General features: G+C 34.1%; 1 protein-coding gene across 5 annotated transcripts in view; it reads left to right on the top strand.

Annotated features, from left to right (window-relative positions):
- The window catches only part of LOC105424479 (dipeptidyl peptidase 4 omega), a 301,174-nt gene that overhangs the window by 190,964 nt on the left and 82,522 nt on the right, over positions 1 to 27,688 (top strand). For all 5 annotated transcript variants that reach the window (XM_089073120.1, XM_089073119.1, XM_089073115.1 and 2 more), the window contains 2 exons: positions 22,798 to 22,892; positions 27,096 to 27,170. In XM_089073120.1, coding sequence (XP_088929246.1) covers positions 22,798 to 22,892; positions 27,096 to 27,170 — 170 coding nt within the window. The remainder of the gene's footprint in view (positions 1 to 22,797; positions 22,893 to 27,095; positions 27,171 to 27,688) is intronic.

Here is a 27,688-nt window from a genome sequence, read left to right as displayed (position 1 = left end):
AAATGTTCTTTTTTTATAGTTGAAAAAATCTAGCATTTACATTTGCAGATATCTCGTTATTGTTATATAAAATGTTTTTTTAATATATATATTTTACATTCAAATATTACTATTTTCCTTTTAAAGGAATTTTCCTTTTGTTTTATATTTGAGCTTAAATTTCTCTTAAAATATAGCATAGATTTGGATTAAAAATTTATTTATCGAATGTACGAGAGAAATATATAAAACACATTCGTAATTTTAATGAAATTCTCAATAATTATTTTATAGTAATAACTAAATATATTCGGCGAGTAATTGCGACAAATAAGATCTTTGCAATGTATCAAAAAGCAACATTCATACTCATTTTCCAAAGTTTAGAACCTTAAATTATTTTCGATACGTATTATTTTATACAAAGTGAAATTATCTCTTTTGTGATTCAGTTATTTTTTAAATAAATGTTTTAATAAATTTAATGGCACACTTTTAATAAAAAATGACATACACAATAATCATACACATTAATTTGATTGAATGAGTTAACGTGTATTGCTGCATATTAAAGGCAATTTTGTGCAAATTGATATAACAGTATATATAAATGGTTTGGCAATTAGATGTTCAATAAGTCCTTGTGTTATTTGACAATTTATGCTAGACATTATAATAGTCGGAGCTTTTGTAAAACGTTGTACATTACGATAAAATTTCTATATGACGGCTTTTAATTACCATTATTCGTCGATGCATTTAGTCGAATTCAGAACAAGTTAAGCTCTGTTGAATAGCTCTGTTAATTTAATATCGAGATAAAATTGAATATATTTGCTTTTACATCCTTTATATAATTTTGCTCGATGCATAACATATGGTGGCATGATCTGGCTCAGATTTCGTATATTCCCACGATTAGAAATATAGAATCGCTGTGCTCCGTGACGTCATCCGAGATCTGTGGTAAGAGTTGCTGACACTGCGGTTCTGTCACATTTTGTTTTGATGTCGCATGGAGGCGGCGGCCGACCTGCGGCGAGTACCGTCCAAAGGATGGCATTTTCTTGAAAATTATTAAACGCATTTATTCGATAGCCAATAATGATAACCCGTAACACACATTTCACGCCGTGTCATATTACACCACATTAAAATTACATGGGAATAAGACTTACCTCTTTTCTCGCTCGCTACACACGCCTTACTTAAGTGCAGAAAGCGCAAATGACTGCGCGAGTTAGTAACAATGGATCTGCTGTCGTATCTAAATGGAAATCAGTGTTATACCGCACTCTCAGCAAATCTCCTAACGATGATAAACTTCCGGGCATCCGTAGTGATTACGGGCATTACGTAGCGAAGTACATTTTCGCCGATACTTGAAACGCATCTCGTCGCGTATAATCGATCGATAAAATTACGACGCTAGCAACGCGTGGAAATAACGCCCGAGCCAGAAGCAACACCCTTCCTGCAATCCGTTTCCTCTCTCCCCCTCTCCCTCCCCCCCCTTCTCCCCTATGGCTCGCGGCGATGGGGCGCCTCTTAAAAATTAACGGGGTCGAGTCCATTCGGACCAAGGAATCAGAGGAACGCACGTACATTAAAGTGTATTAATGATCCCGCTTCCTCGGAATTCCCTTGCCATTCTGAATCCTCGCGCTCTCTTTTCTACTTACTGTTATTTTGCTTTCCTTTTCCCCAAAGATCTCAATTCTCACTTTTTTTTTTTTTCTTTTTGTTCGATGATTCGGAGAATCGAGTTCGCGTCTCGATTAGTTATCTAGTGAATAATAAAATCGATTTTACGGAGGTCTATTTGATGGGGAGGGGGGGGGGGTGTAGTGATATTTTTTTATGCGTTGTTGAAACGTTTTACGGTTTATCTATTAAACTATTCTGCATATATATGTATGTGCAGAATTTTATCGAAATTTAAATTTTTGGGATTGAGGACTTCCTGACGTAATATGAAACTGTTATTTTTCACAATATTTGGAACAAAATGTTTCGTCGTGCCTGTATTATCTTTCCGCACAAAACGTGGAGTTGATAAAAATTTATACTAACTCAAAGTGCAGGTTCGTGTTACGGCATGATGTATAATAAAATTGCGTTTGATAGATGCGTTTTTTTGACAAAGACAAAACGTTTTATATTCATATTTAAAGTAAAGATTAATCTAAAAATGCCGTTTCTCACGTCTACATTGTTACATCAAGGAAAAGAATCGAAACATAGAGAACGTGGAAATAAAAGTTCTAGCGGATTTCACTTTTGAATTAATTGAAAAGCATGACGTATACGATTATTATTTTACATGTAAAGAATTTAACTTTAAATAATCTTTAATTTTTGACTGCTTTTAATTCAAGACTTGATTGAGATAAAACTGGTATCTTAACAGCTTTATTAGGCAAATGTTAATTCTAGTCTAGTTAACCATTTTCATTCTATACATAAATATTTGAGGGCACGCCGATGTTGGATGCCACTCGCATGTTTCGGTGTTCAGATCAGAGTCGAAAATCAGAGTTAAAAGAACAGCGCGCGCTGTTACGCGTCCGGTTAGCGGTTTGCGGACGGAAGAGAACGAGAAAGGCGTGCTCTATGGTGGTAATCATGGTGGTTGATGAGAGTTTCACGCTACGCAGAACCGCAGCCACCATCTACTCCACACCAAATTGAGATAACTCAGGGGTGCGGTTAGTTATCGTACGCGTTCGCCCATAAACCCGCCCCCGATTTTGGACTAACAAAACTGGTGCATGCTCCTTTAAATCAGTGTTTGAATCTTTTTTTTGGACCACGTACGCGTAATCTCCTGCCGAAGAGATCAATATTTTTACGAATTTCGTTGCACATGCGAGAGTACGATGCGATAAGTAATGTTTTAAATTTTAGCGGTAGTTTCTTTTTCCTAATAATTTATATAATTATGTTTATATAAAACAAATTTATTATGAGATTCTTTTCTCAAGAAGAGAAAATTAATTTCATGTTATTATAGTTTGTGTTGGACTCAGTTTATGTGGACTCAAAATTTTTTTTTAACAAATTTTTTAAATATTATATATGTATTATATTATATATACATACATATAGTTTTTACTATGTACTTGATTTGTTATTTGATTATCTAGATAATGCCATTGCTAGAAGCAATTAATTATGATGAAGTTGATAATTGTTGTATAACATTAATATTATTTAAATTTGTTTAACAATATTTGAATTGCCATCCAAAAATGACTTAATTACCTAATTAATATGCTATATAATATGTATATATGTACGCACTTGATGACATTAATTAGTTGCTATGTAAGTTTTATTAGCTAACGTTAATCAATTTGATCATAATCTATTAAATGTAATTAGCATATCGATGCTTCATCATTTAATCTCAAGTTTAATTAAAATAAAATTGCAATTTCATATTCTGTACAATTAAATTATAATATTGATATGATTGTATTGTTTTATAATTTTATCTTCACGTAAAAATTTTTTATTAAAACTTTTACTGTTTTTTTTTTCTTTTCTAAAATCGAAAATTTCAAACATAACATTATAGCCTTATTTTGTCAGTTCCAATGCGATTGCATGTTATTTTAAACATCAATCTGAATTGTTGTACGGCTTCGATCGAGCGACGAACCACTTTATTGCACGTGCACATTTAATTTAAAATGCTAAAGCTAACATCAAGTAATAAATACGTAGTTGTTTAATTTTAATTACAATTGTTAACAAGTATCCATCACCGTAGTAATCGATGCTCATTCATGTTTGTTTGGCATGATAGGGCATTAAATTAAATTTGTACAGCACGAATTACATATTGGTATGTTAAAATAATCTCTTTGCAATTTGTGCACGTATATCATGTTACGACATCTGATATTACCGAACACGAGAATAATAATACGTAATTGCGCCGCTTGCGTAATTCCCATTGCGATTGTAGTAAGACCTTACAACTGTAGTAAAATTACAACCGTGTAACTACAGTGTAACCGTTCTCTAGAAATTACGCGAACGTATGTTGCATATATGCATAACTGTTCACGAGTCAGAAATTGCATTTACATCCTTGCATTTATGGCTCCTTTAAATAAACGTTATTGTGATTACATCACTCAATAATCACTAAATTGTAGAATTTTCTCATCTTTATGCACGTGAAGCAAATTTATTTTGACTTATAATAATATATGATTATTTAATATTTAATTTATAATAATATATAATAATATATAATCGTTTTGTTTGTAAAAGCGATTTTGATTTAAAAGAGTACATTTGTTAATATTATTTTATTATTTTTTTTATATTATTCATTTTATATTGTGTGCATTTATCTATACAAAGTTAACGATTTCTGACTTTATATTTCAACTTTAATTACTGTACAATATTCAAGAAATAAAATAGTATTTTATAAAGGAAATTAATAATATTTCTTAGCTGCGCTTACTGGCGATAATCAATTTCGAAACGCATTAATTTCGTTCAATGAGCAAGAACAATTGAATTCTAGCATGATAAATTATGAAGATATGGGCAGAAATATGAAGGTATTTTATCGTTTTGGGGTTCGGAAATAATGGTTGGCGTCATTTGATCGATAACTCATTGCATTGCTACGATATCTGAATCACCCTTGTTGGAATTATATATCTCATTGTATAGGTTGTATAGGTTTTATTCAAAAATCTTCGTTTTGTATTACTTTATAAAAATTTTATTTGCTTTTTATTTGAAAATTATAATTCATTTTATTCTTTGTCGTTGCTTGTCGTTATTTGCTTCAAAGCTTTTCACCACGAAATCAAATGATTATTTCGAAGAGATGTTTCAATCAGAGATTGTTGTTAATTATCTGTATTTTTCTGAATTAACTAATGAAAAAAAAAAAATAAAAAGTTTTCCTTAATATTAATTCCGCTTTTAATACACAGTTGTAGTTTATTAGAAAAATGAAAAATTAAGAATAAAAATAAGAATAATAAAGAATATTTTTGTGATTTTTAAAATGTTGAGTTTGTTTGAATATGTATACATATATGAAATAATGAATCTTTAATATTTTAATTAATATTTCTTTCTTTAATATTCTTCTTTCTTTAATATCTTTCTTTCTATCTATTCTTTAATATTTTAAAGTTATACAAATTATGTTATATGTATATATTTTTATGTGAATTATATTTAAACATATTACTAGATATAATTTTTACAACTCAATTCTAGTTTAAATAATGTAATGTAAATAATGATTTAATTTTAAAAAATTAAATTTTTAATTTTAGAAAAAAGTAGTGATATACAGATAGTGAAATATCAAAATAACAGCACCCGGAATAATTTCGGAGAAACAAGGCGGGTAAAACGTTGCTAGATTTTATTCCGACATTTCCGGTATTATGGGAGACAGGGCGTAAACGTGTTACGAAGGGGAGATTTTCGCTTAGAAGTTTCTGTTGAAGTGGCTGGTCGAAAGGTTTCACTACCTGTCTTACTGCAGTTGGAGCAAACAAACATCTACTTGACGCAATTCAGACAGATACATGACTTTGGCATAAGATATTTAATTTGTACGAATAGAGATTGTAAAAAGGATCCGTATCTCTCGTTTTTACCTTAAGCATCACTTGCGACAAGCCTTTTTTGATATCGTGTTTGTTGAATCTTTTTTATTTTATGTAAAATATATTGTGAAATACTTCTCGCGTGTGCTCGCTGAAATTGAACGAGTGGTTATATGAAATATAGATAAAGTGAACATTTCACACATTTTTTGTCAAATTGTCGCGATAAAAAAAAATGGAAGTGGTATTTATTGGAGCGTGAGATTAACGATTAAAGTAGACCCAACAAAATTCTATATATTACATTTTGTTATAATATAATCAATCATCACTTTTATTATTTTATATTGTTATATAATTGCTTTATAAGATGTAATATATACATGTTCCTTTTTTTCCCTTTCTAAAGAAAATTACAAGTTTATTTTTTGGATTTAATATCAAGCATTTCATTTGTGTTTTAAATGAAAATTTCTCAACTCATAAGTATCTATGAGCAAAAGAAATTTTATGACAAATTAAAAAAAAAATTGTTAATTTCTATACTTATAATTAATTACAATAAAGTTAATAAATATTGACGCGGAATAAAGTTATCGATCACTCTATAAATAATTGACAAACTTCTTATCACGTTTAAGATAATAAATATAAAAAGCGCATTTAGTGTTATAAACTGTTAAATGTTCAGCTCTTTCGAGTGACAATATAAAGTGATTGATAAATTTATTCCGCGTCAATATTTATTAACTTTATTGTAATTAATTATAAATATAGAAATTAACAATTTATTGTTCATCGCACTTAAGATAACAGAAATGCACTAAAGTTATAAATTGTTAAATCGTCTAACTCTTCCAAACGACACGAATAGTACGTGACGGTAAGAGATCATCATACCTAGCAGAAACACGTGACTTGCATACCTAATTACACTTACACTTTACTTACTTCCCACTTGAGTTTCCGAACTATACTGTATATGCATAATCTATCTGAATTTCTACAAATATAAAATCTGCATTGAAATTCAGAAAATAAAGTACGAACTTTAGCAAAAAACATTAAACGAGCAATTTTATCGCAACAAGCGATAAAAAAAAACGCTTGAAAGTGTATTTCTGTAAGAGATAAACAAGTTATCTCTGTAATTGACTAATTAATTTCATCCATATCTTATTGTGCGTCAGGGATAAAGTAATTTTTTTCATAGAACAACATTATTTTGATTTCTAGGAATATATTGAAAACAGTTATTGGATAATACTTATTGGATAATACTTATCATTTATTACCCGTGACATTTGCCCCAAAATTAAACTTTAAATTTTTAAATATTATATTTTTTAAGAATAAAAAAGTAGAGATGTTTACGGGAATTATTTGATATTTTAATGAAAATTCAAAATAATTATACAATTAATGTTGATGGAAATATGTCGCTGATGTTACGTATTTTTCAGAATTAGAAATGGTAGTAAAATTTTTATATTTTCATATTATTTTCTCCATTTTCAAAGATTTATGACACAACAGAGATGTATTCTGACTATAAATTTAAACTATTTGTACTTTCTTATTTCATAATTGAAAGTTGAAAATACGCTGTTTCAATTTAGCTGCGCTGTAGCTTTCTCATCTTGAAAATAATGCCATGAGACACAATAATAATAGAAACGAGTCTGCGAAACGAGTTCTAATTCAATGTCGAAGAAAATTGAAGAATACGCATTCTGCTCCCGTGCCGTTCTGCTATAATAATTAACTTCGGTAAACATTTAGGCGAATATTGTGTGTTAAACGTGTGCGACGAAGTTAGCGGGAAGTGTATTACTACGAAAGAGTTAAAATTGTGTTTGACGCGCGTAGCGTCTGTAATTAACAAAATCTTGCCGTGCCACACACACGCACACACACACACACACACACACACACACACACACACACACACACACACACACACACACACACACACACACACACACACACACACACACACACACACGGCAATCGTGAACGATATTGAGCACAGGCTTGCGACAGTAATCAGCATCTCTTGCACTTCGATGACAGAACGATCTGTGTTCGCTAATTACCATGATTGTGAACGGCCGTCTTCCTCGAATTTCACCGATGAACGGTGATTAAGATGTGGCTCGCACGTGGCGATGGATGATGGATCAGGAGGCATTGCCCGATTGATTGCGAAAAGATGAGCGAAATTTTTGTCAAAGCCACTAGTTTAACAAATGGCATCTGAAGTTTTAAAGAGAAGTTATCTGTATTATTGATCATAGTAGTAATTAACGAGCACAATTATTTGCCGAATTTAAATTTACGTGTGACAACATTCATTTAATTTTACTTAATTTATATCGATTTATTTTGTTTTCTAACAATTGTTTTTCGCATTGAGGATGACCATATTAAAGGTCGAAACGTTTGCGTGACGGTTATGAAGCTTCATAAATGTTAATATTTATCATTAAACATATTTCTGGCAATATTAGCTTTGGCTCGAATAGTCCATTATTTATATTCTTTATTTATTTTTACAAAGAGCCTTAACTTTGTTATTAATTTTATAATTATTTTCTTGAAAATAGTATTCTTAAATCGTCTAAGGAAATGAAGAAAAAAAAACTCGACTACTTTTCTGTAGTATTAACATAACAATGCGTAATTATAAAAACGTAGACTACGTTAAGAAAACGGAAGGAAAGGCCGCGCGCTGTCGATTAATTGATTAACTTTTAAAAATTCAAAAGACCATTAACTTTTATAAACCGCCGTGGAATTTATTTCCTTGAAACTTCCCAACCTTAACACAGCAAATCAGCAATTCGAAAACCGCGAAGACCCAAGAAGAAGGAGTTTGCTGCGTTTGCTGCGCGAGAAGGGGGCGAGGGGAGTGAATAATTGCTGGGTTTGCTGCCGGAAGCGACGGCCATTATATTAGCGGAATCCTCGAAAAAAGTGCCGTTAATTAAGATGCAATACGAAGAAACGAGGGGCAAGTTTCGAAGGTGGTAATTGGTAACCAGGTCAGGCTCTTCTTTCGTTGTTACGGAAAGTGCCGAGAAAACTTCGCCGCGTGATGGCTGTACCTTTCACGGTGCGAGAGAGCGCGCATAATGGCCGCTGATTAAATCTGTTTCTACCCCCTCCGAGATAAAACTCGCGGATTAAAATGGTCAGCTGGTTTGGACGAAAGTTCCTTCTCCGCGTATAAAATATTTGAGGGAGCATCGAAAGTAATAGAAGTTAAAGAGAGGGATGCCGTTTGTTTCATGTGACATTAATAGTTCTCGAGTTAGAAGCGATTAAAACTCTGAGAAATTGTAAACTCCTTCCCCCAAGTCAAATATTCGAAGGCGTAAGTTAAATATTAATGATCTTAGGTAGTCAAGAAATCCATTGTGATGAGTTTAATGCTAATTTAGAGAGAGAGATTAAAATTCATATTTTGTTATCTTTTCTTTTCCACGATTACAGATCAGTGTATGTATAAACAAAAGGAATTGCACGCCTATATTATTTATCGATCAAATAGTTAATTGGAAACTGCATTAATATTGAAATTACATACTTTGATATCGTTAACAGCAACGTTTATCGAATCGCTCTCCTGTAAAAGTAATATGAAACAATTATGATTGTGAAACGGTTACATTACTTTAGATCAATCTTCTAATTTTGCTGATTAAATGCAAATTTATCAAAGGAGATTCATATATTTCATAATAAATATTAATTCGTTCCTCCTATCAAATAAGAGAAAAATTATATTACATTAGATAATATAAAGAAAATTATTGGACATTTCACTGAAGCTTATTTTTTTACTTTTTGGTCAAAATGCAGAACTTTGTTTAACGTTTATCAGGAACTATAGAACTATGAAAAGTATTATTTATGACTATGAAAAGTATTATTGAAACTATCATTGTTTTTTAAAAATTAGTAAAATATTTCAACCTCACGGACACTCACATTTTTATAATTGTGTTTGACTACATTGTTACTGTGACTCAATGCAAATTACATCTCATTTGTACAATTCAAATATAAGAAATAATTTTAAAAATAAAAATTTTAGGTTATTTATGATATTTAACTTGTGATTTAGACCGTTATAAAAATATTTTTGCTAAAATTATTTCTGTAGATATCGCAGAATTATATTTTCCAGAATTATATTTTAGTACTAGAGTTTTAGTAATGAAATAACTGACTTGGTCACGAAGGGTAATAATCCAGAGAATTTTTATCGTCGCGTCAGCACAACTTTCGCTTCAGCGAACAAAGTCGCGCGAATTTCTTATCGTTCTGGTGCGAACGCAAGGACGCCGGGTTTCGCGACACCGCAACAGGCAAGGCTCGTCGACCTGTTCACTTGGAGTTGAGCCATTCTCGCTCTCGAAAGAAACTTTAACGAGACCCACTAAAGTGGCGAACAAATCAAAAGTGTCCGGCTCTGACGCAGTCGCGCGTGATGTTAGTCGCCGAGCGGATGATACAAAGCCAAAAACGAAACTGCGTTCTCGAGGAACAGACTAAGAATTTACTTTCGGCAATTCGGCACGATTTGCTCCTCCCTATAAAGCCCTTTCTATTAAGTTTTAATTTGAAATTATATTAAAATAGAAAAATAAGAATAGACGACGTAAGAAAAATAAATAATTGAAAAAGGACATTTCTGTGCGTTTTTTTTTGTAAATACATTTTTATATTTTTAATGTAAATTTATAATGCAGTTATTTTATTACTAAAACTCAATACTAAGATATCTTTGAAAAATATAATTTTGCGATATTTACAAGAACTATCGTATAATTTTAACAAAAATATTTGTATTTCTAAATCATAATCTAAGTACTATCAGTATCCTAAAAATTTTTAAATTATATTTACGTTACATTTCTTTTAATTTTTATTCATTGAATATGTTAATAAAGTTTGGATTAAAAATTACGGCTTACTTTGTTTAATACAAAGAGAATGTACCATATAATACAATCGCCATGTTTCTGCGATACTGTCTAACTAATCTGTCCGTTACTACTTGAAATTGCCTTATCATGTAACGAATTCTACCACTTTCGTGTTAATGGACGATATATCTTCAATGTAAACACTAATCGTTTTCTCGTTTTATGCGAGCTTGATTTAATTATTTCTTTCCTTCTCTTGAAAGCATTTAGACATTTCGATGTTCTTTCAACACTAATAATTAATTCAAATTAATTTATCATCTGTCTAAATTAATAATAAATTTATTTTACTTTGATTTGCGAGGCATGCTCTACTTATATTTAGTTACAAGACACAATATCAAGTAGTAGAATGTTCCACCTAAGTTGTTACACGTTTATTCAATTATCCTATTTATTCAATTTTCATGCGATTATAAGTTTCACCATAACATCTTTATCATTTTTAACATCTTCAACATCTTTAAAATGTGTCGTTTCCTTCTTTTTAAAAATTCTCAAATTATGTTTTGCAAAGTTACTTACGTGGCGAAGAAGTTTTTAGTGAGTTATGTAAAATTCTCTCTAAAAAAAAAAAACCAAATAAAAGTTAGAATAAGCGCTCTTGACAAGATACACATCGGATCGTTCTATTTACTCGAAGCTCGAAATTAACGGGGAAATTCGGAGCTTCTACACGCAATCTCATCCTGTTCGAACATACTCCGACCGTCTTTATTTCCAAATTCTCCCCTCATTCGCGTGTAAATATTAATTGGTCGATAGCCGACGAGAGATCGGATGAGAACAAAGCACGCGAATCGACATTCGATAGAAGGATTCCAAGTTACGAACAGACCAGGCTCATTGCATGGGGATTTACATACCGTCTGTCTAAAGCCTATAAGAAGATCCTGCGGTCGTAGAATGGAATATGAGACTTCCATAAGGGTGAGGCTAGGTGCCATTTTCTCGCAAATGTATTGTAAAAGGCGTGTTTCAGACGGACGCCGTATCTTTCCGGTCGTTTCGAGTTCGCTGTGATTGCGTCGGAAGTAGACATTCTCGAGAAAATGCATTTTTTTCACAGATTGTTATTACAGCGACGTGAAAGTAAATCGTTCAGGAAAACGTTTCTACACCTTTGTATTTCCTGTACCTTTATTTTTAGTAAAGAAACGAACAAAACATTATTTCGTATGATAAATGAAATTTAAGGAATAACTCGCAGAGATGACGCATGGAAAATAACAATTACATTCATGTCAAATGTATTAATTGATTTTTTTTTGCATTTGATTAATATTTGATTAATATTATTTTGATTAATATTAATATTTTTATAACACTCTAGGATTTTAATTAACGTATCACTATTTTGTACTACATTATCATAAATGAATAATAGTTTTGCTGTTTCGGTGCCGCATGCATATTCGGTTAATATCAGAACGAAATTCCAACGACGAACGTGAATGGGAGAACTAAGCGAAGGAGAGCAGAATGGTACGGATGTAATAGAAATTCGATATGCGAGAAACCACAGGCGCGACCGGCAGAAAGAACGCGGCGAGGTGGAGCGAGGTGGAGAGGCGGGCTGGAATCGATAAAGTAAATTAAAAGTAATTAAAAGCTAGCCGCAGTTCGCGCGCGAAAAACGGAGCGGATCATTTTTATCGGACGTTTGGACGCGCGCGCGCGCGCGCGCGCGCGCGTGTGTGTGTGTGTGTGTGTGTGTGTGTGCGCTTCTGTATGCCTCAGGAAGTACTGACAAAAGCTGTGCAGAAAGAGCGTGCAAGGCGAACGATGGGACGAATGTTGTGCAATTAAACGAACGCGATATCGTTAGCCGGATAAAAGCGCAACGCGCTCCCGCCTCGTAACGTTGCATTAATTCGATTGAAATAATTGGCGGATCGTTTTGCGGTGCGCTCATTATTACATCGACAGCTAACTGTTTATCGCGCTCTGCATAAACGGCCTGTGCATCGAGACAGATCGGGAATTATTAATTGGCAACAACGAGGAAACATTATGTCGCCCCAGCGAGACCGACATATTTATATAAAATACACCGGTGAATTGCGAGAATGCGAGGTGAAGTTCAATCACGATGCGTTATATATATATATATATATATATATATATATATATATATATATATATTGTTAAATCGATTATACGCGCATACGTACACGGGCTAGTTACATAATTTTCATAGATGCATATAAGTAATTATTAATTGCACGACGCATGACAATCAGTTGCGGCAGAACGCGATGCGTTTATTACCATCAAATCGCGTAAATGTTACTGTTAAATGTGTTATTTAACGGTGATCAAGTCTCATTAATAGGTACTTAGTGCGAATTATCATATTTAGCAGAGTAGTAAATATTATAGTATTAATTTCCGTATTATTAGTGTTTGCGAATCTCTTTTGTGATACATTAACGTGTCTGCTAGAAAATAGACTTACGATTTTTTTTACATATAATTATTTTTTGAGAAAGGATTTTAGAATTGACAGTGTATCTTCTGTCTCATTGTCTCGTTTTGAATTTTATTGAATATATAAAATTAGTATGTAAAAGTATATTAAGAATATAATATATATGTTAGTATATTTATATGTTAGTATATAAAAATAATTAGTATATAGAATCACAACTCAATTTTTTTTCGGTATATTTGTAGCTTTTAATGATACGCAGCGTAATTCGTCTAGGGGTCTCATCATTAACATAAAAGCAATAGAGCTAAATATTACAAATGCACTTTACTCGTTCTCACTTTCCTAGTGTTCGGAGACACATCTCGTGTAAGTTTAACATAATGTAAAAATTTTTGGCTATTTTCAAAATGTTAAATGAATTTGCGATTTCTAACTGAAAAATATAATTTCAAGAACCTGTAGCATTAGAAGCCAAATATTCGCGAATTCTTGAATAAATTACTCGCTATGACTTCAACTGGATTTACTAAATTTATTTTGCAATAATTTTCTTTACGAATTCCAAAATAGCTAAGTTTGTCCCAATGGAGCCGTCTCAAGGCAAATATAGATTATGGTGTAATACGCTACAAGTAGATTATTTAATAGTGGAAAAGCAAAGTCGTGTCGTGCGAGATGCTCATTAACGAGCAACGCTTTTCACTTCAGTTGCTTTCTCTTATACTTTCTGACTTGTCATGCGACAGTGCTGAAATATGATTTGGAACTTTATTCTGATATTAGATCAAATAAATTGTACGTTTAATATTATTTTAATGTCCGCCTTTTAAGTTGATTTCCCTCCTCCCTTAAGTTATTTCCCGGAAAACTACATTTTCCACTTAATATTTCAATATCACAATTCTTATTTTTGCGATTCGAAGGATTTTATTTATTAATATACGGATACGTAATAAATCAGCGAAAAATAAAGTAATCAAATTATTTGGAAATTGGATACGGGGCGAATAAGGCTCGGACAAACAAAGCACAGCAGAGCAAAATGCAATCGTGAAACTTGTTCCTAGGATACATACGACGAATCCAGTATCACACCCGGTTACTACTTTAAATGTAAATTCTATATCCATTTCGCTTGAATGAATGCGGGCATCAGCGTATTCTTGGCGTGAAACTCTCGTGAGTAACGGGGAAATGTGTAGCAAATAGAACCGCTGGGAAGAGAGGACAAAGGATGCACATACAAATGTATGTAGAACGGATCCTGCATTCCAGCGTTAAAGTTCCGAAGTATTGATCGATCGGGTAGACATACCAGACTCTCCGAGGGTTGAATTATATCAACCTCGCGATCGGAATCTTATGCAGAAATACTCGGCATGCATTATTGATAATATGCGTTGGGCTTTTATTTTTAATGATTAATTGTCGCTAAAGAATTGCAATAAGATTAAAACGGTAATCAAGGAAATTTATATTGTGATGTAATTTTCTTATGTTTTTTTTTATATTGTGATGTAATTTTCTTTTTTTTTTTTTTAGTTATTTTTTCATTTTTTCAATTTGAGAGCAATGTTTTATCAAGAAAAATTTGATTTATTGCTCTCTCACAACTATTGAATATTTTGTCATGTTTTTATTTTATTTTCCATTTTATCTTATATATGTTATTGTTTATTCAAATCTGTGTTATCATCATTACATAACGCTTGTTTGTTAGTTAAAATCCAGATTAATTATTATTTGCTAATTTTGATTCACATTTATTTTCCTCTTAAAACTCATAATATATTTCTTCTGGCACTTTTAAATTTTATAATTGGTTCGTGGCTTTTATTTATAAATATAAGCGATAAATTAAACTTTACTGAAGATCTATTAATTGAGATTTAAATATAAATATCTTAATAGGATTTTTTTTTTTAGATTAATTAGTCTAATATTTCGAAAGAAGATACCGATTTATCTCGAAATCACTCTTGACTTTTCTCCGAGAGATAGAAGAATGGATTTGCGGCCGCCTCATCCCCTGTTTACGGTTTCTACGTTTGCATATTCTTCCTCTAGAAGTGCGGTGCACCGACTCCTGATAGCCGTGATGTACGCCTACATATCGCGCTCACCGCCAATTTCGACGCACAACTCGTGTGGTTCGCCGAGCACGCCGAAGACAATGGATAGATATTGGATGCCGCGTACGCGGCGGCCGCGGTGGATGGAATTTGTCCATGATTTTCGGCACTCCCCGACGACGTTGGGTATGCGTCGTATGCTGACAGTGACACCCGCGGGACGACTCTACCGTGTCATACCGCGCGCCTGCGATTCGTCGAGATGACCATAATCGTCGGGGAAAGTACCGTCGTCACGCGCGAAACGACCAGCGATGCGGCCTGGGATCATTGTTATCTTTCGGTAACAGGTCCCATTGGGCAAGTTCGACATATGTCAGCCATTCATTGCTTCGATATCCTTCGCCCTTTTTCTTTACTATTCGCTGCCGGATGGTTATTTCACGTCCTGCTGTTTTGTGTGTGTGTGTGTGTGTGTGTGTGTGTGTATGTGTGTGTTTTTTTTTTTTTATGTTCCTTTCATCGAGTATTAAGATTCCTTGTAAAAATCTTCTCTCCAACGCTGACGTCACGCTGTCTGTTATACCATCATAGTTCACGGAAAATGATATTGCAGTTGTAAAGTGAATTTGGAAATTTGACTCGAAAGAAACTTGAACATTGTATGTTTTTTAATTATACTTTTAAACTAGATGAAAAAGCTTTTCGTTTTCTGTTTTTCTCTGTGTATTCTATTCTTTGTGATTTCTCTTTGTGATTTGTTATGTAAATTTTATCTATCGCAGCATCACATAATTAGTTAACTTTAATTTAATTTTGATCTAATTTGAAATATAATTGTATATTAAGTAATATTTAAATGTGTATCAAGAATATAAGTCAACGTGATTTTACTTTGTTACGTTATGTCGTTGATTTTTAATTAAAATAAAATATTTTTATGTATTTTGTATTATATAAATGTACAAATTCAGATTGATATAATATTTGTAAATCGGATAAGCGTCAAACGTATACAGAGAATACCGAATAATCGTCGTCTTGTGGAAAATCGATTATTTTCATGAGTACATTTCCTCAAGCATCTTACCAACATGGCGTGTATTGGCATGTCGCGATCTTTACATACGAGTTTCTCGTGTGTTTTGTTCTTGCATTCTCCGGACTGACACGTCGTGTTTTTCCAAGGCAACGACAACGGTAGGAAATTTTGACACGTGATACACGGAGACTAACCGCAAACTAATCGGAAACTTTCTGAACAAAAGTTAAGCCACTGCTAGAATCTAACCGAGATTCATTGTCGTGTTCTGAGAAAAGTTTCAGGATTTAGCTCTTTCAGTATCTTAATTTAATCTTTCTCTGTCTAGAATCATTATCGCGGGTATTTTTTCCATTATTTCTTTCGCGAACAAGATGTTATTGATTTATTTTTAATAGTTGGTACGGTATTCCGTTCGAAAATCGCAATTCTCGTTACCTATCATTGTTGAATTGAAATGTATTTATGAAGGATGGATGGATATTCGCGTAAAATTCGCGATTACGTCATCGCGAAATTTACGTCGGAACGCAACCGTGTCGCGTAATATTTTCGCGCCTAAAACTTTGAAAGTTCTACTTTCCGTATTTCCTCTTTATTGTACGTGGTGGCATAATGCGCGGCTGTTACGAACATTACGGGCGGAGCGGTACTTCTGCACGACAGAGAAGTGAACACGGTATTCTTTCTGCTGCGAAGTGGCTGCAACAATTGCGGCCGGCAACTGTTCACGGACAAAGTTACAGCGTGGGATTCCGCGGGTGCGGTTTACAGGATAGCGCGGATCGCATTAACGCGAACTTTACGTATTGTTACGACGAGTGGCGTGTCGCCCGTCGTCGTGTCGCGTTCAACAAATATTTCATGAAACAACGACGCGCCACAGTCATTCCGTTGATAAGGAAATACGGGATATACATATATATCCGTTTCTCGATATCACGATTTTGGAAAACGCGAATTTACAGCGAATTTCGACGCGAACGCTCGCATTTATTTATGCGATAACCGAATTTATTTTCTTTCGCGCGGATCAAGTAATTTTATTTTATCGAACGAACCGATATTTTTTTTTTTTTTTAATTAATTCTTTCTCGAACGACGGGCGAAATTAAAAATTCGTACTCGCCGATGAGAGCCCTGCCGACAACTTCTCCGCGAAGTGTCGTCGAATGCGGAATGCGATGTGACCCCTTTAATGACCCCGCACGTTTCTGAAACGTTCGTGTAAATGACACGTACGTTGCAGTCACTTGTGCAACGAACGTGTTGTACATTTCCATAGATATCCATTTTCATCCCGGTCGTGCCAGATTTCACGCACCACCGAGCCAGATGTACACGCGGCCGTTCGCGCGCGCGTGCGCACGTGTGTCATTACAAAACATATTTCAACGATATACACACGTATAGGTACGCTACTCGTAGATACGCGAGAAATAGGCCGACGCATATGGGACCAGCAAGCCAGGTGTAAAATTTATTTCCGTCTGTTATTGGTTTAATCGACGCGAGGAGTAATACGCGCCATTAATCATCGCGTAATGATGCGACATTAAAAGAAATAATTTGCCCCTGGATATTAATTAAATGAGCATTGTTTCGCGCAAATTTATTTACGATCGCCGGATTTTAACGATGATTTACCGTCTGCTCGAGGGTAAGTCCTAATTACAACCGCAACAAACATTAATTTACATTTGTAGAAATTTCTTGTGAATTTAGTTAAGAAAAAGTATTTATCTTGCAATTACTGAGCGCCACGTGCTTACATTATGTATATGTGTCTGTAACAAGAGGTTAGTATATGAAAAATTATCTTCGAATATACATCGTTACAATGTTAGAAGAAAACAATTAAAACATACATACGAAATTAATTATTTATAATTAGACGATCAAATATTGATATTAGTAGTGTTAGTTTAATTTAAATAATTAATATTCTGACCTGTTAATAATTTAATTACATGTGAATTTTCCAAATCCAGCGTTGGGATGTCGCTTCTAATATTTAGAACCGAAATTTCGACGATAAATATCAGTCACATTAAGAATTTGTCGCGATGAATTTTAAATAGAATCGTTTATTTCATTTTGAAATTAATATAAACACCACAGATATCGTCTAAAAAAGTGCTCGAGTTTAAATTCTACTCCAGCGCGCGATATTTCAATTCGATGGCCGCGGAAGTCAGCCTTATAAAGTTCGTGCTCCGTTTGCATTTTTCGTTTCGGCCTATTTCTTGCGAGTTATACGCAGTCGATGGCGGTAAATCGTAAACGTCGTGTCCCATCCCGCCTGTCACCATGAAATCCCAGAAGACGGCGTCGAGTCTGTCCCAGCATCCCGGATGACGTTGCTCCGTAACGGCGAATGCCTCGTTGTAGGATACAATCCTGCATGAGATACGATGGTGTCTCGTTAACGCGTTATCCACCGTGAGAAATCGGTAGAAAGAGACCCTCGATGTTGTTTTCACCTAAATGTAAATCACTTTTTTCTCACCGTGTGTTTTATCTAGGAAACAAGTGAAACGACGGGCACGAAATCGAAAACATATCATTGCGATTATCGCGAAGTGTAGTTTAATAAAAATTATTCTATCTCCTTTTAAAAGTTCTATTAAACTATAAATTCTGTGATTTGGATATAATTTATGAGGAATATTTATATTTATATTTATTGATACTTTTAATTGGTAATATTTATTTGTATTTTTAAATATATATGTAATATTTCTTTCGCTGTATCATCAATAATTTGATAAATTGCGAAATTACAATGAAAATTTTAATTAAGAATATCTGTGATTTTGTGAATATATATAGAACAAGATACGGAATTCCTGTTTTTATTGAACTGGAAAATAATGATATGCTGCAATTATTGCGAAAATTTTCAACGCATTTTCGTTCGCCCGAAATCATTTATGAAAATCCGCCATACGCTGTTAGTGCGACAAAGCAGAATTCATTTATAATTTTAATACGGTTCTATAATGGCCAGTAGATTTACACGTCCAGCGATTATTAATCCGTATTATTCAATTGAATAACAAAGCGATTCTATTTATTTCTATTTTACAGAACACTTGATACAAGAAATTGAAAATAGCTGTGCAGTAGAATATTTATTTGTGTAGTTATTCGAAATAGCTGGATTTATTATACGTAAAAGTGAAAATGAATATTATGCACATTAAAATTAATGAAGAAAATATAGCCAAGATAAATATTATAAATGAAAAATATGCATAAATCTTATACATATATACTCGTATATATGTATGATTATCGGAAATTCTTATTAGACATTTTTTTCAATCAAAATTCTGTCCGGAATATTATTCATGATATTAAATATATGTATATTATATATTATTTTTAAAAATATTTGATAAAATTATCATACTCTTGTTATTTCAGAAAAATTTTGCAATATTGCTAAAAATAGATTTATTTTTCAATTTATTAAAATTATAATTTAAAAAATAAATTTAATATTAAAGATATATTGTTTGTCGTTTTGTTTGCATTATTACTTAATCTGTAATAATTGAACAAATAATATATTAACAATTAAAATGGCCAACTTAACTTTTCAGGCATGTTGTTGTGTGAAAAAAAAGAAAGACATAGAAACATTTTCATACTTTTATTCAATAGTAACTATTTCAGGAGATTATACAATTTCTTTGTGTTTTATATCATGATTCTATCATTTTAACGTGGTCATTTCAGTTACATAAGATTGTTTTCTCAACGATTGTTTTCTATATCTGCTATGCCTTTATCGTTTCTTGCGATTGATAACTTTGTTTTTCGCGAAAGCTTATCCTCACATCTTCACGAGTAGCATAAAAGCAAGTAAACGAAAGCAGTCATATTAAAATATCTTCACAGAATATCTATTAGGTCTCTCTTCGAAAAGAAATTCTACTATCTTTATGTTCTAATATTGACAATCGTTACAAATTATATCTTTACATAAAGATAAAATTTATCAATGTTTATTTAATACTCACACCAAATATCACTTAACTAATGACAATATCAGTCTGCGAAAATAAATACATTTGCTCTATGTGAATGTAAAAAGTAATTTTAAAATGTACATTCTATACGCTGAAAAAATAATAAAAGTAACAGAAATTTCTTTGACATAAAAGAAGCAACAAGTTTCAAACTTCAAACACATTGCGTTGGGAAACTTTGTTAATTAATCTCTCTCAGATACATAACGTCGTGTTTTAATTCTCATGGCGTCATATTGCCGAACACTCTTTCTGATGTTTCAAGTTAATCTTTTGCTGTTTCTACAGTGTGAAACAATCAAATAAAACTTAAAAATCAATCATAAATTATATAAGAATAAAGAAAAATTTATTTTTGAAGTTTCCCAAGACGGTTGCATTTCGTTTGGTAGACACATTCCAATGACAGATTATTCCTTCGTCATTATTAATTAAAGTTTTTAATGAAAAAAAATATTAAAGCCTTTCAAAACATTTCTAGAAATTTTCTAAAAAAAAATTCTTAATTGAGAGCCTAACATATATAGTTATTTTGATTAACATTTATTTCGAAGATGAAAACTCTGAATAGTCTGTTGCTCGAATTGTCTAATCAATGTGAATGATTTTCTCTCACTTACACTTGTCATATAAGGGAGTGAATTATCTCGAAAAAGTACAATTGGTTTCGTGGCGACCCACAAACGAAGCACCTAACCTTTTTGAAGAATTAAAGTTCGCGACGCCATCAGAAAATTTCTACCCTGGAAAAAGCGGTTCTTCTGACGGGCCATACGTTGATGTAGTTCACTGTGTTGAGTCTGTCGGGGCTGTTCGTTCTGCGATACACGCCATCCCTTGTTTGTCGGTCGAGCGAACAAGCAACGGCCGAGTGGAACGAAGTTTATACGGCAACATGCAGACCTATCGCGTTAAAGGGGTGCGTCTATTTTGATGTGGAGAAACGCCATTTTGCCTTTTTAATTAATATGATAATTACCTTTCTTACTCATATTTTTAGGCAAATATCGGAACAATTGCGAAAATTGTAGAAATGTAGTACGAAGCAAATACAAAGCGAATAAAGTGATAAATTGCAAAATATTTGTTGTAGCCAAAGAAAAAGTCTAAAGAAATAAGCTTTATAAATGAATTGTGGACGTATTATTTATAATAAAATTTATAAAATAATATGTGAATCTTTCGTTTCACGTTCTTGACGAGATTGCACTATTATTTTTTTGATTTTTAATCAAAATTTTATTAGATATATAAAATTATGTATCTTATTACTTTTTAATGTGCTCTCAATGTTCTCGAAGAAAGTACAGTTTTCAAATAGATGTACTTTTCAAGTATCACTGGATAAGTAATTGTCATCGGTTTCGTATGACTTGCTGCATTATTGATCGTGAGCGCCGGAATGAAAGGAAAATTTTCGCGATACGCTGTTTTCCCACTCCTTCAGCTCTCGCTATCTCGCGTTTACAATCAGTTTCCACGTTCCACACCGCTGATAAAAAATCTGTCGAACGAATGTTTCCGGCGTGCTTGTGCTGCGGAAGTTCACATGGCCTCTTTCTCTTTTCCTCTCTCTCTCTCTCTCTCTCTCTCTCTCTCTCTCTCTCTCTCTCTCTCTCTCTCTCTCTCTCCCTCCCCTCTCTCCCCTCCCCTCCCTTCCCTTCCCTCTCCTTCCTCTATTTTCTCGATAACGATAAAAATATTTCTTACTCATGGTCTATCGCGACTTAACTCAATGCTTCTTATTCCAAGGATTTTTACGGCGTCGGTCTCGCGCCAAGATTGATGAAACGGCGAACTGTCGGCTCGCGAAAACCGATTTTCAAGAAGGACGATCTCTCTTGAAATTTACTCGTCTCTCTCTTCCTCTCTCTCTCTCTCTCTCTCTCTCCCTCTCTCTCTCTCTCTCTCTCTCTCCCTCTCCCTCTCCCTCTCCCTCTCTCTCTCTCTCTCTCCCTCTCTCTCTCTCTCTCCCTCTCTCCTTTCCCTCAGCTTCTATTGCGCCCGAAGGAAACTGCAAATTTGCCCGTTTTTCCTCGTAAGGAAATGCGTACAAAGGCAAGCGAGCGAAGGCAATTAATCAATCATCATTTCCGGACAAGTTTCATCTTTGCACGATCTAACGGAAAATTGCAGCTATTTTCAGAAATCGCAATTTAAAAAAAAGATTTTTTTTGAAAGAATTTTTGAGACAGAAAAAGATTTTTAGTTAGGTAGTATGAAGAGAGAAAAAAAATTTAAAAAAAAATTTTTACGATAATTGCCTGTATTTCTATTTTTTTCAAACGATAAGTCTGTTGTCAATTTATCGGAATTGCAACCGCGGCAATCTTACTTTTAAAAAGGGGGACGATTCTCTTCAAATAGACAAATCCTGTAACGCACTTTAGGAAAGTAATTGATCATTTTTTTAATGCGCGGGACAAATGCAAAAGCACATACAGGGAAACTTCGTTATAATCCTCGACGAAATGAGATTCTGCGCGAGAAAAAAGGCGCTTAAAGTGTTGCATGGGCTTAAACACGGTGGTGCAATATAGCGCGGTGTGCGAAATAGCGAAACGTAACGATAAGGATATTACGTCGCACGCGAGTGTATTAATTTAAAATTCAATTCCCGCTAACGTATCCTCTTGTTGCAGGAGACGAGATCCTCTACCGAGACGAGATAGGCAATTTGTTGATCTACAATGCCAGCTCGGCCGCATCCAAGATCGTGTTGGACTCTAGCAATGCCGTAAGTTTCCTTAAACTTCTGCAAGTTTTACAAGTGTATAAAAGTTTTTGCGAGAACTCCGCGAAGTTTGCATGAAATCTAGAAGTTCGAGAGATTCTATTCGTAATGAGACTCAGAATTATCAGTCATTTTATTCAGATTACCTTCTCTCTCTCTCTCTCTCTCTCTCTCTCTCTCTCTCTCTCTCTCTCTTTTCCTTTACCAATAATATTAATATTGACACAAGTCACATATGAGACAGTAATGACAACAAAATTAAATTAAGATTTACATTAAATCCATGTTGAAACGAGATTAATTAATTAGGTACTAATTAAACAAAGAAAATAGCGTACACAATGTTAATTATACTTGTATCAATATATTATTAGCATTAATAACACAAAATACGAAACGCGTCGCTGCATTATCCGCGGCAATCAATTAATGTAGAATGTTTATTTTTTTTTTCCTGCGGTACGAGCCAATCCGGAAAATGCCCGTAAATATTTTTGCACCCGTTAAAATATTGCGCGCCCGTATTAACGTATGCGCAATTATTGTCGCATTAACATGCGTGCGATTAAATAGAAAGCGCGGAATGAATAGGCGGTACGAATTAATTGTTTGAGCTTGCCATCGGGTTCGCCACCGCGGTGCCGCTCACTTCCGAAATCGCAGATAACGACCGAAATACACCGTGTAACGAAAGCACCATATCTCACGTGTCCCCCTGCCTCTCTTCCTCTCTTTCTCTCTCTCTCTCTCTCTCTCTCTCTCTCTCTCTCTCTCTCTCTCTCTCTCTCTCTCTTTCTCTTTCTCTCTGCCTTTTGCCCCTTTCGATTTTCCTTCCTGTTCTAATTCATACTCGTGCGTGCATCAATTATAATCGTTCTGACTCTCGTGGCCGCCAGGGTGTATACGCGTAAAAGCGGAAGTCACGTGTGCGGAACATCGAAATGCGAAAGCAGCAAAAAGGACGAAATCGGAAAGAGGGACCGACATTATTTTACGATATTGGGACGCGGGGGAAGGGGGTAGGGAGAGGGGGGGAGGAAGGGAGGGAGGGAGGAGACGAGAAACGTAATGCAATGCACATGTCGCACGCATCGAGGAATGACGCGCGCCTGTCGTTACAGCCGCTGCCGAAGGGATCGCTGGAACGGTAATTGCTTGTTATCTTTCACATTCTGACGCGTGCAATCTATCGTCGACGATAGCTCGTTCGTACGCGCGTAGATACTCGGCCGTTGTAAAATGATTCATTATGACATCCGTAATGCGATGCCTATCTCTTCTCTCTTGAAGTTTAACATTACGAGATGTCTCCTCGGATGAAAGTCTAAATGATGTATTTACGAAATTTATCGTTACGTTGAAACCGTTTGTCGCGCATTAGTTATGCGATATATTTGTTTTTAGCTTGATATATTTTGTTTCAATTCTCCTAAAAGGTTTTTCGAAAAGCTTTTTTTTTTTGTTATTATTAAATATTTTTCTAATTATTTGAAATGTTTGAGAAGCTCGAGTTTTACATACATGTATGTATGTAAATAGAAGAAATAGCCAAATAATTATTCTGTATTATTTTTTTTGCTTTTATCGTGAAATAAACGTATAAGTGAATAACGTTATAAAGTAGCGATTATTTAATCTGACAAATCCGTTTGACTCTATAAATTCGTCAAACTTTCATAATCGGTTTTTTAATTTTTTTCTAATAAAATCTCATCTCGGTCGTTAGGTGCCGACGCCGTGATCATCAAACGCGGGGTAAGCTGATTCTTGCAATTAAAGCAGGCTGAAGGGGAAGCGCTGAAGAGAAATTGCAACGGCTAGCCCGCGCGACGCTCCGAAACTTTATTTTTAACCGTCGAACTTGCGCCCTTTCTTACCTCTCTCGAGTTAAATGAAGTCTTTCGCATTCGTTGCATTGCTTGAAATCTTACGGAAGTGTTTCGAACGCAGCCCCGAGTCCCCTTCTTGCAGTGAAGACGGACGGTCTTATCGGAGCGTTCTCCTTGTTAGCTTGAAAGCTATTAGGGAGTTTATGACCCGTGTACTTTCACTCGCATCTATATATATATATATATATATATATATATATATATATATATTGAGAGTAGCTTTGAGTGAGTACATTTGGACAATTGCATCCGATGAGCCTACTTGCTATTTCGATAGGTACATTCCAAGTGAATTGGAACGATAGAAAGTTCACCGATGCAATTATTCAAATGCATTCGTTTAAAGATCGACTTTGAGACTTCATTTTTTTTATTAACGATAAACAGAATATTAAAAATATTGGATGAATATGTAGAAATTAGTTTTTAATAATATCAACGTAAAGAAAATCTGCGGCGTACATTTAGTTTTTGTATTTTTGTTCTTTCTGATATATTTTCAAAATTAATTATTTAAATAACATTATTTAAATAATGACAATAATACAATTTTATCTATATACGTTCACGTTTCTTCAAATAAGAAAACACGAACTATGAATTGTATAGTAGTTTAAAGTTGCTTTTTTATTTTCATATGGCCTCGTATGAAAATTTTACATGTTTAAGAGTAACAAGTTTATTAGGTACGTGTCAAGCTGTCCCTGCTTGGAATACTTTAATATTAGTTTGCAAAGTTGCTAATAGAATCACAACTTTTACGTAACATGATAAAACTGCCAGCCTCACTTTGTCACTGTGCTAATATTGCGCTCGATCTTCTTTTTTTTTTATTCTCAAAAATTTAAGAAATATTGAGAAAAATTGAGAAACACGTGTACATTAAAATTATAGCAAAAATAAAAGTAAAACTAAAGTAATCAATACTTTACAACTACATTTATTTCCCTGTGTTACAGCACACAATCTTACATTAAATTTTATTGGAAAATTTTATTCTTATTCAAAAGCTTAAACAAAATTAAATTAATTCTTTTGATTATACAAATTTTCTCTAAACAAAATTTATTCTAGAATTTTAACAATAAAATTAATAAAAAATACCAAAATGCCAATTTGTTTCTTATTCTAAGTAATTTTGAAGATCTCTCTCTCTCTCTCTCTCTCTCTCTCTCTCTCTCTCTCTTTCATTACTCTATAACAAAATAAATTATTTTCTGAACAGAATCATTTTGAAGGCTTAAAACTTGAACATATAAATGTATATTAAAGTCTAAAGTTTGCGGGAAAGCTCTGTGATGTAGTATTAATCGTAACGGACGGAATCAAAGCGCGCAGAGGCATGATCGGTCAGCCGCGTTTATCACGCGAATAAACTTGTCGTATTAAAGTAATAATGGTAGTTGTCGGCTAGTTACCGTATTATGATCGCGACAGCACGGTTAACTGGAAATCACCACGAGTCCGATATCGTCCCGGCTTGAAACGACCGCCTCGTTTTCGAACTCGCGACTCCCGCTTAACGATGGTCATCCCATTAGAGAGGCCGTAGCTCATTCAACAACCACGGTGGTCCGTGTCGTCCACGCGCACGTGATCGCAATTTACTTGTCGTGATTTCGACAAACCGTTCCGGGTCGTCGCGGCGGCACAAAGCCACTTTTGAACGCGGCCGCCGTCTCGCGTCCATTCGCAGTCCATTCCGTGTTCATCCCGCTAACGACTCGTTTTATAAGCGTAATAAGCGATAAGCTCTATCTGGCGATTTGTACCGCGTCGGGCAAGCGCGACCTCGCGTTGCGAGCCGAGGCCGATTATTGCGGCCCGACACGCGAGCGCGAGATTTTCGCGTTAACTCCTACGTAGTGGGGTTTTCTTTTTTATCCTAACCAGTTAGCGCGCCTTCTTTTTACACGACGGGGCCGAAAAGGGGTAGCGGCCAAACTTCCCAGTATCGTACTTTTAATGAGCGGTACGGTCGCGTCCGCTTTAATCCCTAATCGCGTCGGGGAGTTACATCAATTTGCACGCTTCGAATTTAATAATGTTAATTACAATACAAATTGCATTACTGAGATACACTTCGTGCCATCGTGCTTCCAGTGTCGATTTCAACAAAGCGAACGAATTAAATCTGTTAATCTGTTAATTTGGTTGAACTACGTAGTAATGTTATTCCCGCTCCCTACATTTATTGCTCTTTTGGCATTTTTGCTCGCGGCACATTTCACGCTTTGCCGAATCGAATTATAAAATTATTACAAAATTATATTGTAACCCGGCAACGTTTATTTTTAATTAATTTTGTATTTTTCAGGCTTTGCTGTCGAGTTTCGACCATCATTTATCCGCCGACAGGAAATATTTATTGCTCGCTCTCAACTACCAAAAAGTAAGTGCTACCTTCAAATTTTTAATAAAGCAAAAATAATGGAAAACGCCTGCAAACATTTACGTTGCGTTGATGAAAAGCAAAAAAATGTTGTATGCCAAAACGGATAATGATCAACATGAAATATTGCTTAATTAAAATTATTTGAAATCTTTGATGATGTGATAATTACTATGCTGACGACGCAGCTTTTCTCGAAAACATATGCATGCAAATGAAGATTACAGTAGCGCAATGTAATTGTCCCCGATTCAACCTTACGAATAGGCAATTTCTGACTTTGCATGTCTAATGCCCTTGTAATAAACTCAACGATAAACTTTAATATTAATGAAGGAGCGCTTTTTCATCATAATAACAATTCTCTCTTTTGCAAGTAAATTGCAATTTAACTGATGTCTCGGTTCAACAAGTGTCTAACTAGAGTTAACATATTGTCTACTCCTTTTTTTTTTAATTTTTTTAAAAACACGAAAAATATATTTTTTATTTAATTTTTTTTACGAAATACTTACGAA

The sequence above is a fragment of the Pogonomyrmex barbatus genome, unplaced genomic scaffold, assembly GCF_055798465.1.
Source record: "Pogonomyrmex barbatus isolate J1 unplaced genomic scaffold, ASM5579846v1 scaffold14, whole genome shotgun sequence".
In the NCBI taxonomy this organism is placed as follows: Eukaryota; Metazoa; Arthropoda; class Insecta; order Hymenoptera; family Formicidae; genus Pogonomyrmex; species Pogonomyrmex barbatus.
Note: the sequence above shows the minus strand (reverse complement) of the source record. Positions and strands in the feature narration are given on the sequence as shown.